Source organism: Oncorhynchus nerka, linkage group LG5 (assembly GCF_034236695.1).
Source record: "Oncorhynchus nerka isolate Pitt River linkage group LG5, Oner_Uvic_2.0, whole genome shotgun sequence".
NCBI lineage: Eukaryota > Metazoa > Chordata > Actinopteri > Salmoniformes > Salmonidae > Oncorhynchus > Oncorhynchus nerka.
In genome coordinates, this window is record NC_088400.1 from 47,864,477 (window position 1) to 47,879,445 (window position 14,969).

A 14,969-nucleotide genomic window follows, 5' to 3' on the forward strand; every position below is an offset into this window, starting at 1 on the left:
CCAGGCACCTCTAAGGACTGTTTGGGGACCGCAATAATACCATAAAAGAAGAAAATACTTCGTTTGGAAAGAACAATCAATCATAAGGCTTGGCGCTGCAGGTAAATAACAAGTGTTACTTATAGAAGCCAACCTCGTATATTGGCCTCATCCAATAATTCTGTCATGATGGATCAGCGTTTACCAAAAACGTTGCAACCTGCCGCGAACCAGGAAGCTAACATCCCTCTCCTGCTAATAAGTAGCCAACTAACGTTAAGCTAAAGCTACTGTAGATAATTTTCCTATAAGTTATCCACAATAATCAATCAATACTAAGTTTTATCTCCCCTAATATGCATGTGAGCGAATAGATTGTATAGATACTAGGCTGCCTTAAATCACATTTATGTGATTGGCATGCAAGACTCAATTGTGTAGACCGGCCTTGTGTTAGTGAATGGTGTTAGCCAGTAAGCTACAAACAATGCATTTTCTCTTTCGCTCATTCCTACAAAAGTGGGTGTGCAGTAGTGATGGGAAGTTCGGCTCATTACTGACTCTGATCGTTTTGACTCGTTAAGTTAAAAAACAACGAATCTTTCGACTCATTTCACCAATTTGAATCAGTAATGCCCAGAGCACGCAGGACCCCCTACCGGCGAACGATGAACTGAACACTCGAAGGAGTACATTGTACATGCCTCTCGTTCATAGGGGCCTTATAGGAGTGGGAATTTGTGACTGAGACTGATTAACATTTGTTGGTTGCTAGGCATACAAATAACGTTACTCCACGATAGGCCTACATTTGAAATCAAATTAATTTATAAAACCATTTTCACGCCAGCGGATGCCTCAAAGCGGCAGGGTAGCCTAGAACGTTGGACTAGTAGCCGAAAGGTTGCAAGTTCAAACCCCCGAGTTGACAAGGTACAAATCTGTCGTTCTGCCCCTGAACAGGCAGTTAACCTACTCTTCATAGGCCGTCATTGAAAATAAGAATTTGTTATTAACTGACTTGCCTAGTTAATTAAAGGTAAAAAGAAAAGTGCTTTTACAGAAACCCAGCCTAAAACTCCAAATATATTGACATTTTCAAATACATGCAACTTAAACGTTTTTAATATCAATACATTTTTATTTGAAAATCTTTTGGACATCTGAGCAACTTGAGGGAACCCTATTTGAGTCAGAAAATGATATTTGAATGATAGGTAAGATAACACAGTGGTGTATAAAGTACTTAAGTAAAAATACTTGAAAGTACTGCTTTAGTTTTTTGGGGTACTTCACTATTTATATTTCGGTCAACTTTTACTTCTACATTCTTGAAGAAAATTATGTAATACATTTTCCCTGACACCCAAAAGTACTCATTACATTTAGACTTTATTCATCTAGGCAAGTCAGTTAAGAACAAATTATTATTTTCAATGACGTCCTACCCCGGCCAATTGTGAACCAGGAACTGTGACACCTCTTGCACAGTGCCTTAGACCGCTGCGCCACTCGGGAGCCTAGCATGCTTGAATGCTTTAGCAGGACAGGAAAATGGTTAGATTCACACACTTATCAAGAGAACAACCCTGGTCATCCCTACTGTCTCTGATCTGGCGGACTCACTGAACACATGCTTTGTTTGTAAATTATGTCTGAGTGTTGGAGTGTACCCCTGGCTATCCATAAATTAATAAAAAAACAAGAAAATGGTGCTGTCTGGTTTGCTCAATATAAGCCATTTGAAATTATTTGTACTTTCAGCAATTCCATTGACTTTTTATACTATAGTATATTTAAAACCAAATACTTGTAGACTTTTACTCAAGGAGTATTTTACTCTGTGACTCACTTTTTAAATTTTCTATTAAGGTACCTTTACTTTTACTCAAGTATGATAATTGGGTACATTTTCCACCACTGGATATACAAAACCTTGCAGAGCGCCTACACTACCGTTCAACCGCATGGGGTCACTAATAGGCTGACCACACCACTCATGTCACGTGCGCGAGCGTTGCAAAATAAATGTAGTCATCTATGTTATTCAATTATTGCACCCACACTGCTCACGAGCATCTGCGTTGCCAAGGGCTAAAATAGAACTCCTTTCTATTTCAGACGCAGTTACCCACGTGCCATCAACTCATTGGTTATACCCACGTGGGTGATTGAAAGACGGACTGTGTTGCCGGTCGGTGTAGTAATACTATGAAAGTTTAGATGCCAATCACCATATAAGTTCAAAGATGAAAAAGCCTGGAAGGAGGAGAGATGACTAGAAACGATTCAGTTGACCGTTTTAGCTAGCAGTGTAGTTAGTTTGCCAATTATTTTATTCACCACTCTAGCTTGTAGAACAGCTAGTATAATAGGTAGCTGACTACTACCTACTTTTAAAGAGTGACTGCCCCTAAAAAGCAACTTCTCATTTTGAAAATGGCATATGTACTATCGATATGAGTCAGAAACATTTATTCTAGTGTCAAAATTGACTTACAAAGTGTAAATAGGAACATTTTTGGTCATAAAGTTAGTCTTGTCCAAAACTGAGATTTGCCAGATGATAGGGAAGAATTGTCACGGAATTAAGGTTACCGTAACAGTTTTCCGTGGATTGGGTTTATTTTAATCCTGTCCACAGCTGGCAGCATCCAAGTAATCATACATTTGGAGAGCAGCTTCATGGGACCTGTAATGTCCATGGTCAATTTGGGGCGGCAGTGGTTAGAGTGTTGGACTAGTAACCGGAAGGTTCCAAGTTCAAACCCCCGAGTTGACAAGGTACAAATCTGTCGTTCTGCCCCTGAACAGGCCGTCATTGAAAATAAGAATTTGTTCTTAACTGACTTGCCTAGTTAAATAAAGGTTAAAAAAATTACATTTGGTTTGACATTGACATTTGATATCTGATGGGGTTAGATGGGGACCATCAGTAAACTACACAATGTACATATTTTAAAAGTTCAGTAGCTCCACATTTTAATGACCTAAAAACCTCCAACTATAAAGTGTAATAATTCATATACAAATATTGAAAGCATTTGAGACAACTAAAACATGTGCAACATGAAAATATCGTCAGATTTCCATTTTGTAATTCATTGACGGTCCCTAACTAGCCCAAGAGAAAGGCTATCCAAAGTCAAACTAATTTTGCCACGGCAAGCCAGTTGAAGCTAATTGGCTAAATAATTTGTCTAACTCTTCCCACATCCGCATCAAACCACACCCCGAAACCAACTCACGTTTGAATTCAGTCAAAACCAAATCACGTTTGAATTCGGTCAAGGCCGCTAGCCTTTATTATTATTATTATTTTAAAAAAAATCAAAACCCAGAATTTTTACGCGTAATCATAGTGAAACACGGAAATTCTGGTCTTAATTTTGACAGTTCGTTGCAAAAGTGATATATTTAGGTATTTTAGTGGTAAATCTAGCTCTTTTTTTAGCGGTTCAACTCTACCATTGAAATCATGATGTAGGTACGTCATCTCAAGGGAGGGTTCGGTTTGGGATGTACTGGGTGGTACCACCTCAAGGCTTACTATAAAATCAGGTGATAGGGCGCCTTATTTGACAATGGTCTTGATAAGTGGAGTGTGCCAATATATTTTGCATCATGCTTCCAAGACAAGACAACTGACGTTACACCAAATTAAAATGGCCGTAAATCACATTTCTGCTTATGACCAAATTCAACGTTTTTGCTTACCGTTTCATCTGTGCTTTTACAAAGGAAAAAAAACATGTAGGCTATGAGGATTATATGTTTATATTCGTAGCTACATCCAAAGTAACAAGAAATAGATGACAATGGTGGTCATGTCAACTGTATATTTCCCAAACGCTGTGACTGGGGACACAGTCCGCTAAAACAGTTGACTTATAGTTCAAAGGTTGTGAGTTCTAATTCCACATGGGGCAGATATATTTTTTTCTCTCCAAATCCTTTACAGTATTCATCCAATGGCCACACACCTCTAAGTCAAAAGAGTGAAAAGCATACCTGTGAGAATGGGTCACCCTGTTGGTAGTAGTAGTTGTAGGTGTTTATACAGTAAGACCAATCTGTGAGTCAATTTGACCATTTGAAAAAGGGCTACTGCATAAATACTGCGGGTTGGATTGAATTGAGCCCCTAATCTTCATTTTCAAGGTGATGATTGCACTTTTCTTCCCACTACAATACTGCAATACACGTGAGTCCATATTTCAAATGTATTTTTTGTGCCCCATGGGTTCTTGCCCCACACCCACCCCAAGGTTAATATTTATGAGCAATTCACCTCACCCACAACTTCTCAATTGAATGCATTTTTTAAACATTTGAAAGGGTTGGGCAAAGGCTAAATTGGGGTTGAGAGTTACCCTTTAATGAAACAATTCTAAAATGAGGCCAAATAAGGAAGTGTAGTTACCCTTTAAAATAATGAGCTACTACAGAGATCATTAAATGATGTCGAGATACTAATGTCTCCACCAAAACAATGGGAGTCGTTGTCCCAAAGGCAGGAAGGCATGCGACAACCTTAGGTCCAAAATAAGCCCATAGAAACGCATTGTGCTTATTTTGGACAGATTTTGGCGAGCCTGAATCCTCTCGCTTCGCCTTTTCTTCTCTGGCTACTATGAATGCATGATTAGGTTACCCAACAAGAAGTGAAAGGGGATTTTAAATTTACTGGTAGCAGTACAAAGACCGTCAAGTGAATGCATTTGTTATTCATTGCTTTTGTCTTCACTCCACAGGGATGTCGGGCCTAAAGCTGATCTCTGCAACTGACACCCGGTATTCAGGAACGGTGCTGAAGTCGATGAATAGACAGCGAAATAATGGATTGTTCTGTGATGTCACCATAATTATACAGGACCGTAAATTTAGAGCACACAAAAACATCTTGTCCGCGTCAAGTACTTATTTCCACCAACTCTTCTCAGTGGCTGGACAGGTGATCGAGTTGAATTTCATCAAGGCGGAAATCTTTGAGGAAGTCCTGAATTACATTTACAGTTCCAAAATTGTCCGCATTCGTTCCGACATGCTCAATGAGCTTATCAATGCTGGGCAGGTGTTGGGCGTGAAGTTCATTGCGAATCTAGGCGTACCGCTCTCACAAGTCAAGGGCCTACCTGGCCTGTCCAAAGACACAGAACACAATGAAGTAAGCTCCGTGGAGAAAAGCAGTACAGACTCAATGGGGATGATGATGATGCCTATTGTCACTGAGTCCTTTTCAGTGTCTGCAGAGGAGTTCAGTCAAACTGACAAAAGTGCAAACAAGGATCAGGACTCAGACGATGACGACATTATGTTTGTATCCAAAACAGACGCCACCAAGAAATGCAAGCCCTGCGAAATCATCGATTTGGATGGACCCAATACAGAGGAAGACTCTGTGACAAAGCAACCGGGAGAGGCCAGACCCGCTTTGACAAAGGACCAAGAGAAAACAGTCAAAGCAGCTCCGCACCTCAACAGCTCCTCGCAGACCTTGCAAGGCCAAACTCCTCTGATCAGACTCATGGTGTCCCCTGACGCAAGCTCAAATATTGCGTCTTCACCCACTGGAGCCTCCTCTTGCAGCACACCCACTACGCCGGCTAGAATTGGCACTTTCACCCCCGAACCCATCAGCACCTCCCTGCCCTCAGAAAACCACAAGATAATAGGAATCCACAAGAAGCAGGTTACACTAGCTCGACAGAGTGACTTAAAAATCAAGCTCTCGGCCCTTAAGTCACCTGACGGATTCATCAACGAGGCAGGCCTCAACATTCCCCAAATATCCGCCACCACAAAAAAGACGATAACATTAGATAAAGCCTCAGAGATCGACTCGTTTTCTCCAGGCTGCAAGGTGTATGCCAATATTGGGGAAAACACATATGACATTGTCCCCATGAAGGACGACCCCGGGGAGGGAGACTCTAAAAACAGTAGAGGGGGAAAGAGGTCTCTGATGGCTACCCCTCTTCAACCTTTCAACACCTCTCAACTGCCACAGGGTGCCACAATCAAGAAGACCAAAACAGAGCAGCAAGATCACTACGAGCTCATCATGGACGGGAAGACTTTCTTTGTGTGCATGGTCTGCAAGCGTCCCTACGTGTGCTTGACGAGCCTCCGGCGCCACTTCAACACCCACTCCTGGGAGAAGAAGTACCCGTGCCACTACTGTGACAAGGTGTTTGCTCTGGCCGAGTATCGGACCAAACACGAGATCTACCACACAGGCGAGCGGAGGTACCAGTGCCTGCTGTGCAACGAGATGTTAATCAACTACCAGCTATTGTCGACTCACTGCAAACAGGCCCACAACCAGGACCCATCCGGGAGGAAACAAAAGGACGACACCGACAACAACTTGTACCGCCTGCTCCCTTGCAAAACGGTGCAGTTCAAGACCTACTCACATGAGACAGACGATTCAGATTCACGAGGGGTCCCTATTATCCAAGAGGATGGGAGCGTCCAGCACATTAACCCTGGAAGGGGGAACCTGGCCAACCCACTACAGTTACAGTCCACCCAGGGCAAGATGTTGAACTGGGATGACATCTTTGTGGAGCCTGAGGCACAGCCTGGATCAGGTGCCCACCGGCCAGGGAGCCACCCTATCCAATCTCCCCCAGGCTCTTCTGAGTTTGAGTTTGTCATACCAGAGACGTACTGAGCAGGGTGGCTCACCGCTCTGTGATCTATGCCTTGTCAGTGGGTCCCCTTATTTGAATTTTGTTTCCTGGATCCACGTCAAATGTTGTCTTTTTCAAATGTTCAACAGTTGTTTTAGCTAAACTGAGCTAAAGTGTACAAAAATATAAGCATACAACAATTTCAAATGTTGTACTGAGTTACAGTTCAGATAAGGAAATCAATCAATTTAAATAAATTCATTAGGCTCTAATCTATGGATTTCACATGACTGGGCAGGGCCAGCCATGGGTGGGCTTGGGAGGGCATAGGCCCACCCACTGGGGAGCCAGGACCAGCCAATCAGAAAGTTTTTATTACAAACAGAAATACTCCTCAGCACCCTGTGACCACCCCCACCTCGCCCCCATTCAGATGATCTGGCAGGTGAAGAAGCTGGATGTGGAGGTCCTGGGCCGGCGTGGTTACACGTGGTCTGCGGTTGTGAGGCCGGTTGTACGTACCGCCAAATTCTCTAAAACGACATTGGTGGCGGCTTATGGTGGAAAAATGAACATTCAATTCTCTGGCAACAGCTCTGGTGGACATTTCTGCAGTCAGCATGCCAATTGCACGTTCCCTCAACTTGAGACATCTGTGGTATTGTGTTGTGACAAAACTGCACATTTTTAAAGTGGCCTTTTATTGTCCCCAGCACAAGGCGCACCTGTGTAATGATCATGCTATTTAATCAGCTTCTTGGTATGACACACCTGTCAGGTGGATGGATTATCTTGGCAAAGGAGAAATGCTAAATAACAGGGATGTAAACAAATTTGTGCACAACAGCTTTTGGTGCTTATAAACACTATCTGAGATTTTTTATTTAATCTCATGAAACACAGGACCAACACTTTACATCTTGTGTTCATATTTTTGTTAAGTGTAGTTGTTTTTAGGAAATTCCTATGTGCTCTAGCTAGCCCATCCGGAGTGTAATGTGGCTTTTGTTCTTATCAAGCTCTTGTCATTGAACTATGTATTGGCGCTCATTGTATTTCTACTTACCCCTTTTTATGGTAAATATTTGTGAGTACTCTGTCTGGAGTGCCCATGCAGTTCAACAGAAGGACCCTAAATCTAGGCATACACATTTATTTATTGTTAGATCTTTATTTTTTTATTAAATATATTTTTTTATCGGGAGTCAAATTACCTTATGCCTTTCGGGAGATAAAATGTACAGTGGTGCTGAATGGTAACCGTTGATGTTTGTTGTTTGAACAGAGATTGGGTCAGGATGCTGGATATTGATGGAATTAATGGATGTCATTCATCCCTTTGTTTTCTGAAATACACACTTTTTAATTAAACTTTCATTAAAAACAACCACCGACTGTTTCCTCGTTGCTATAAGATGAATCTCAACAAGGAAAGAGTCAGTGGTTGTATTTGATTCACCTTTTATTAAAAAGTATGGATTTCAGAAAACAAAGAAAGGCACACAACTACAGAGGACAAACATAGGTACAAGGTAAGTATTTCATAATTACATGTTTTAAAGTATTAATCCACAAAGCCTGGTCTCTGCTTTACTCCGTTGGTGGAGTTCATCAGAAACTTCCTTCACCATGGAGTTGAGTTTAACTCCTACTCTGTATGTATACGGTTTGCCTACATAGTGTATCATAGGAATCATGTAACTTGAAAACCATTTCTTTCTGTTATGAAATAGCACCTAGTGCAGGATTGTTCTGTAGATCATTCTTTTTTTGATGTCCATTCCCCTTGTCAGTATGTATTTGAATTGAGTTGGACTGTGGAGAGCTAACTTGACATTTTATACTGCTTCATTATGTCCTTCACTGACAACTTTTATGGCAAAAAAACCCTTACACAATTAACAGTGGTGTATCTTGTACATAATTGTGACCCTTTTCACTTGAAAATGTTTCTGTTTTAAAAACGTATTTATTAGGTATAGTGCTAAACAAATGTTAATAAAGATTTTTTTTTTTTAAGTGTGCCTCATTTTTGTCAGAATGGAAGAGACCTATTGAATGAGATGACTACACAGCATTTTAGTTTGAAAGAGTTTAAATCTGATAGTTTTCCTAAATCCCATAGTAATGAAGGCCCCTCCATTGGCATTTTTTCCCTGGTGGATGGTTATTCTCAAAAATGGAAAACAAAATGCACCTTGTGAGGTAGGTATTTCATTAAGGATGATGCATGTTGACTATTTAACCTTTTTGTCGTCTATGGGAAAACAACACCGTACAAACATTTTACACAATTACTTTTAATGGCGAGAGAATCAATCCACGCCAGTCAACAGAAGTCCATCTTCAGCGCAGCGGTTGAGAAAGTGCTGTTCAAAACAAATTTTGCAAAAACAAAACGGACTACTTTAATCGATCATTTCAAGAGGCTGCACTTTACTTTGAGGTCGACGCATTTTGTGATTAAGACAACACAAAGGGGTGTTATTTTGGTATACTCAAGTGTACGTGTGTAATAACCTATTATATTACACCCATAAAGAGACAGGAGAGTTTAGTGTTTAGTCCCTTTACAAAAATAAATAACATTAGGAGTGATAATTTATTTTTCAGATTCCTATGGAGCCAGATACCTGCCAAAAGGATGAATGTACATATTGTTAGGATCGTAAGAAAATCCATACTTAAATTGTTAGGATCGTAACAAAAGCCAAGTGTGAAACAAACGTAAACGTGACATTTCATCCGTGAAGATACAAACACCATGTTATGACTACGGACTGACATTTTAGGCTTGAACAAATCTTGTGTTGCAATTCTGACGTACAATAATACCTTAAAGAGTTTTGACAGTTTAATCTCGCCAACAAACAACAAAACGTACACCAAATGGCCTGTGAGGAGTGCTACCCAAACAAGTATAACAGCATAAAAAAAATCGGATGTCAGGGAAACCGGAAAGAGGTATCCTGCACTTTTTCAAGTTAAAAGTCTCCATTCTGTAGTACTCCTCAGTTGATTTTAATTCACATTTGCGTAGCTAATGTAATAGATTTGTTTGCATGTCTAGATGGCATTATGCCTCTCTTTTATTAATGTATCTACAGTACCAGTCAACAATTTGGACACCTACATTCAAGGGTTGATCTTTATTTTGACTATTTTAACTAAATTGTAGAATAATAGTGAAGACATCAAAACTATGAAATAACACATATGGAATCATATAGTAACCGAAAAAGTGTTAAACAAATCAAAACATATTTTAGATTTGTCAAAGTAGCCACCCTTTGCCTTTGACAGCTTTGCACACTCTTGGCATTCTCTCAACCAGCTTCACCTGGAATGCTTTTCCAACAGTCTTGACGGAGTTCCCACATATGGTGAGCACTATTTGGCTGCTTTTCCTTCACTCTGCGTTCCAACCCATCCCAAACCTTCTCAATTGGTTTGAGGTCAGGTGATTGTGGAGGCCAGGTCATCTGATGCAGCACTCCATCACTCTCCTTCTTGGTCAAATAGCCCTTACACGGCTGGAGTTGTGTTGGGTCATTTTCCTATTGAAAAACAAATGATAGCCCCACTAAGCACTAACCAGATGGTCTTCTTCTTATTGGTGTCCTTTTAGTAGTGGTTTCTTTGCAGCAATTCAACCATGAAGGCCTGATTCACACAGTCTCCTCTGAAAAGTTGATGTTGAGATGTGTCTGTTACTTGAACTCTGTGAAGCATTTATTTGGACAAAAATATTTGAGGCTGGTAACTCTAATGAATTTATACTCTGCAGCAGAGGCAACTCTGGGTCTTCCTTTCCTGTGGCGGTCCTCATGAGAGCCAGTTTCATCATAGTGCTTAATGGTTTTTGCGACTGCACTTGAAGAAACTTTAAAAGTTCTTGAAATTTTACAGATTGACTGACCTTCAGGTCTTAAAGTAATGATGGACTGTCGTTTCTCTTTGCTTATTTGAGCTGTTCTTTCCATAATAGGAACTTGGTCTTTTACCTAATAGGGCTATCTTCTGTATACCACCCCTACCTTGTCACAACACAACTGATTGGCTGAAATGCATTAAGAAGGAAATACATTTCACAAATTAACTTAACAAGGCACACCTGTTAATTGAAATGCATTCCAGATGACTGCCTCATGAAGCTAGTTGAGAGAATGCCAAGAGTGTGCAAAGCTGTCATCAAGGCAAAGGGTGGCTACTTTTTGAAAAATCTCAAATATAAGATATTTTGATTGGTTTAACACCTTTTTGGTTACTATATGATTCCATGTGTTATTTCATAGTTTGTCTTCTATTCTACAATGTAGGAAAAAAATCCTTGAATGAGTAGGTGTCCAAACTTTTGACTGGTAATGTACTTTGAAATGAACAAGGGAGAGGTTAAATGTAGGCTAAGTCTGGTATAAGCTTATTTTCACACTTCACAATAACTCTGTTGCAGTGGTCTTAGGTAGTCTCCATATAGGCTATCCCCTCCATCACGACACTGCTGCCCAGTTGAAGAGCTTGTGATCTCCATGCAGCACCACAGCACCATGAGCCTTCAGAAAAGCAACCCCTCAGCCTCAGAAGATGGTCTTCTGGAGGCATGCAGTCAGAGTCATTATACCCTAATAAAGTGCAGAGTATGCATGATGCGTGCAACTTCTCATTCCAACATATTTTAACATTTGAATTAATCCTTCATTCAGTTCAGTCAGTATGTCACCCATTCAGTCATATGTCTGAGTTGCAATAGGAACTAAATCAAAGAGAATAGAACAGTCTTATCCATTTGTTTATTTTAATCTATGTGTATTCAAACTTATTTGGCCTATCACATTAATAATATGTTTAATTTAGGCATATCCAAATAAAAATAGGCTTTCAACTTGTAGGCGTTGCAATTTAGGCTGTCATTTTGGGTACTGGTGTCATGTGGAATCATTTTAGAACTCTGTTTTATAACTGTTTTTATTATAGGGCTCTCCTTAAAAATAGACCCTAGCTCACAGGCCTCTAAATATAGCCTCCAAATACATTTTTTACATAATAGTTCAAGCATGTGCAGTGGCTGATAGGAAAGATGTCACTCAGGACAGGTTATGACCAAGACGTAATCAATATTTAGTTTTGTCTTGTTTTGGATATATCCTCCGTGATGGGGTTGTGCATCGCAAATGGCTAGGACAAGCCTACATAATACCGAGTCGGATTCACTAACACTCAAAATGCCTAATATAAAGGCCTACAGTCCGTGCTCCAAATACTGGAAAAAGTGTGATTCATTCGTTTACATGATCACCACAATAGCCCCACGCAGCTATAAAATTACAATTCTGCCATTATATAACACACAACAGCATGGCATATTTATATACGAGTTGATTTAGGTTTATTCCACTAACATCTGGGCTAGAGTTGCTTGATTGACTAGCTAATTTCAACTAGCTACGTTCGGTTCATGTCCTTTGCAGATGCCACATCACTGACAAAAGTTTGTACGCATAAAAAAAGATCTGTAAACGAGTAAAGGGATGTGTAAAGTAAGAATTTAACGTGTAAATGGGGCGGCAGGGTAGCCTAGTGGTTAGAGCGTTGGATTAGTAACCGAAAGGGTGCAAGTTGAAATCCCCGAGCTGACAAGGTACAAATCTGTGGTTCTGCCCCTGAACAGGCAGTTAAACCACTGTTCCTAGGCCGTCATTGAAAATAAGAATTTGTTCTGACTTAAAGGTAAAAAATATATATACTTTAAAAAAAAATCATAGTCGTAACATAAGGTTTTTACATTGGACAGATATGTTTCACACATGGTTTTTATTACGATCCAAACAAGTCACATATGGATTTTCTTACGATCCTAATGATACGCATGTTCAACCTTTGGCAGGTATCTGGCTCCATAGATTTCCCCCCAATCCACCCCACAACAAAGGATTTTTTTGTCATTATTTCCTCTGCTATAACCCTGCTCACAATCTGCGAACAACAACGTGAGATAAAGAGTAATAGGATGAACTGTGATCTATGCTTCAAAACCTTCATTTTACATTACACTTTGAGATACAATTGTGTACCTTTACATATGTCCAAGCAACGTTACAGATTATATTTCTAATGATGTACAGTAAATTGCACGCTTTTGGTCCTAATGGAAATACGCTAAAAGTTGAGCTTGAAAGCAATCTAACAGTGTTAATACTGGTTCAATGTGACATTACCAAGGCGTATCAATCAGTCCCGAATCAGACAAACCATTCCCAAACCACGACACCAGTGTCATGCCACTTAAAGGCGATGCAAAAAATAAGGAGCAATCACGGTGCCACTTTTGACAGGAAGCATTCAATAGAAAACAGAGAGAGAGAGAGAAACACACGGACTGAGGTGCGAGTCAGAGGGAGGAGACCACATTGTCCAAGGTGGCGAGCTTCTAATCTGGTCAGGATAACTGGTGCTTCTCTGAGAGTCGACAGATATGGATAAGGCACATCTGTACAGTCGTGGCCAAAAGGTTTGAGAATGACACAAATATTAATTTTCACAAAGTCTGCTGCCTCAGTTTGTAGGCTGGCTATTTGTATATACTCCAGAATGTTATGAAGAGTGATCAGATGAATTGCAATTAATTGCAAAGTCCCTCTTTGCCATGCAAATGAACTGAATCCCCCCAAAATATTTCCACTGCATTTCAGCCCAGCCCTGCCACAAAAGGACCAGCTGACATCATGTCAGTGATTCTCTCGTTAACACAGGTGTGAGTGTTGACGAGGACAAGGATGGAGATCACTCTGTCATGCTGATTGAGTTCGAATAACAGACTGGAAGCTTCAAAAGGAGAGTGGTGCTTGGAATCAATGTTCTTCCTCTGTCAGCTATGGTTACCTGCAAGGAAACACGTGCCGTCATCATTGTTTTGCACAAAATGGGCTTCACAGGCAAGGATATTGCTGCCAGTAAGATTGCACCTAAATCAACCATTTATCGGATCATCAAGAACTTCAAGGAGAGCGGATTAATTGTTGTGAAGAAGGCTTCAGGGCACCCAAGAAAGTCCAACAAGCGCCAGGACCGTCTCTTAAAGTTGATTCAGCTGTGGGACTGGGAACCACCAGTACAGAGCTTGCTCAGGAATGTGAGTGTGAGTGCATCTCCACGCACAGTGAGGACTTTTGGAGGATGGCCTGGTGTCAAGAAGGGCAGCAAACAAGCCACTTCTCTCCAGGAAAAAAAATCAGGAACAGACTGATTTTCTAAAAAAGGTACAGGGATTGGACTGCTGAGGACTGGGGTAAAGTCATTTTCTCTGATGAATCCCCTTTCCGATTGTTTGGGGCATCCGGAAAAAAGCTTGTCCGGAGAAGACAAGGTGAGCGCTACCATCAGTCCTGTGCCATGCCAAAAGTAAAGCATCTTGAGACCATTCATGTGTGGGGTTGCTTCTCAGCCAAGGGAGCTCACTCACTCACAATTTTGCCTAAGAACACAGCCATGAATAAAGAATGGTACCAACACATCCTCCGAGAGCAACTTCTCCCAACCATCCAGGAACAGTTTGGTGACGAACAATGCCTTTTCCAGCATGATGGAGCACCTTGACATAAGGCAAAAGTGATAACTAAGTGGCTCGGGGAACAAAACATCAATATTTTGGGTCCATGGCCAGGAAGCTCCCCAGACCTTAATCCCATTGAGAACTTGTGGTCAATCCTCAAGAGGCAGATGGACAAACAAAAACCCACAAATTCTGACAAACTCCAAGCATTGATTATGCAAGAATAGGCTGCCATCAGTCAGGCTGTGGCCCAGAAGTTAATTGACAGCATGCCAGGGCAGATTGCAGAGGTCTTGAAAAAGAAGGGTCAACACTGCAAATATTGACTCTTTGCATCAACTTCATGTAATTGTCAATAAAAGCCTTTTACACTTATGAAATGCTTGTAATTATACTTCAGTATTCCATAGTAACATCTGACAAAAATATAAAAGACACTGAAGCAGCAAACTTTGTGGAAATTAATATTTGTGTCATTCTCAAAACTTTTGGCCACGACTGTAGGCAGTCCTGGTGTCTTGAGCGAGGTAAGCTTGTTTTCTATACACGTACAGCCGATTCGCACCTTGGCTCTAACTCTTCGATGTTGACAGAACTTTAAGGTGTAAACGATAGGGTGTTTACATCCCCCATTACACTGTTTATACCTATCCAGACCCCTGCAAACATAGAATAGTTAGGGCCAAGGGAAAGATGTAGGGAGCGAACTGGCATCTACAGAGAGTCTGCTGAGAAAAGCGTGTTGGGCAAGCAGCGTCTTGTTATATCCCCCACTCCATCCAGGTTGGGCTGAACTGAATCCT

General features: G+C 40.9%; 1 protein-coding gene across 1 annotated transcript; it reads left to right on the forward strand.

The window, feature by feature from the left end:
- LOC115129585 (transcriptional regulator Kaiso-like) lies at positions 1-8,636 on the forward strand. Its single transcript, XM_029660113.2, has 2 exons — positions 1-101; positions 4,734-8,636. Exon 2 carries the CDS (start codon positions 4,736-4,738, stop codon positions 6,656-6,658), a length of 1,923 nt encoding a protein of 640 aa, XP_029515973.1. The 5' UTR covers positions 1-101; positions 4,734-4,735; the 3' UTR covers positions 6,659-8,636.
- The last annotated feature ends 6,333 nt before the right edge of the window (positions 8,637-14,969 follow it).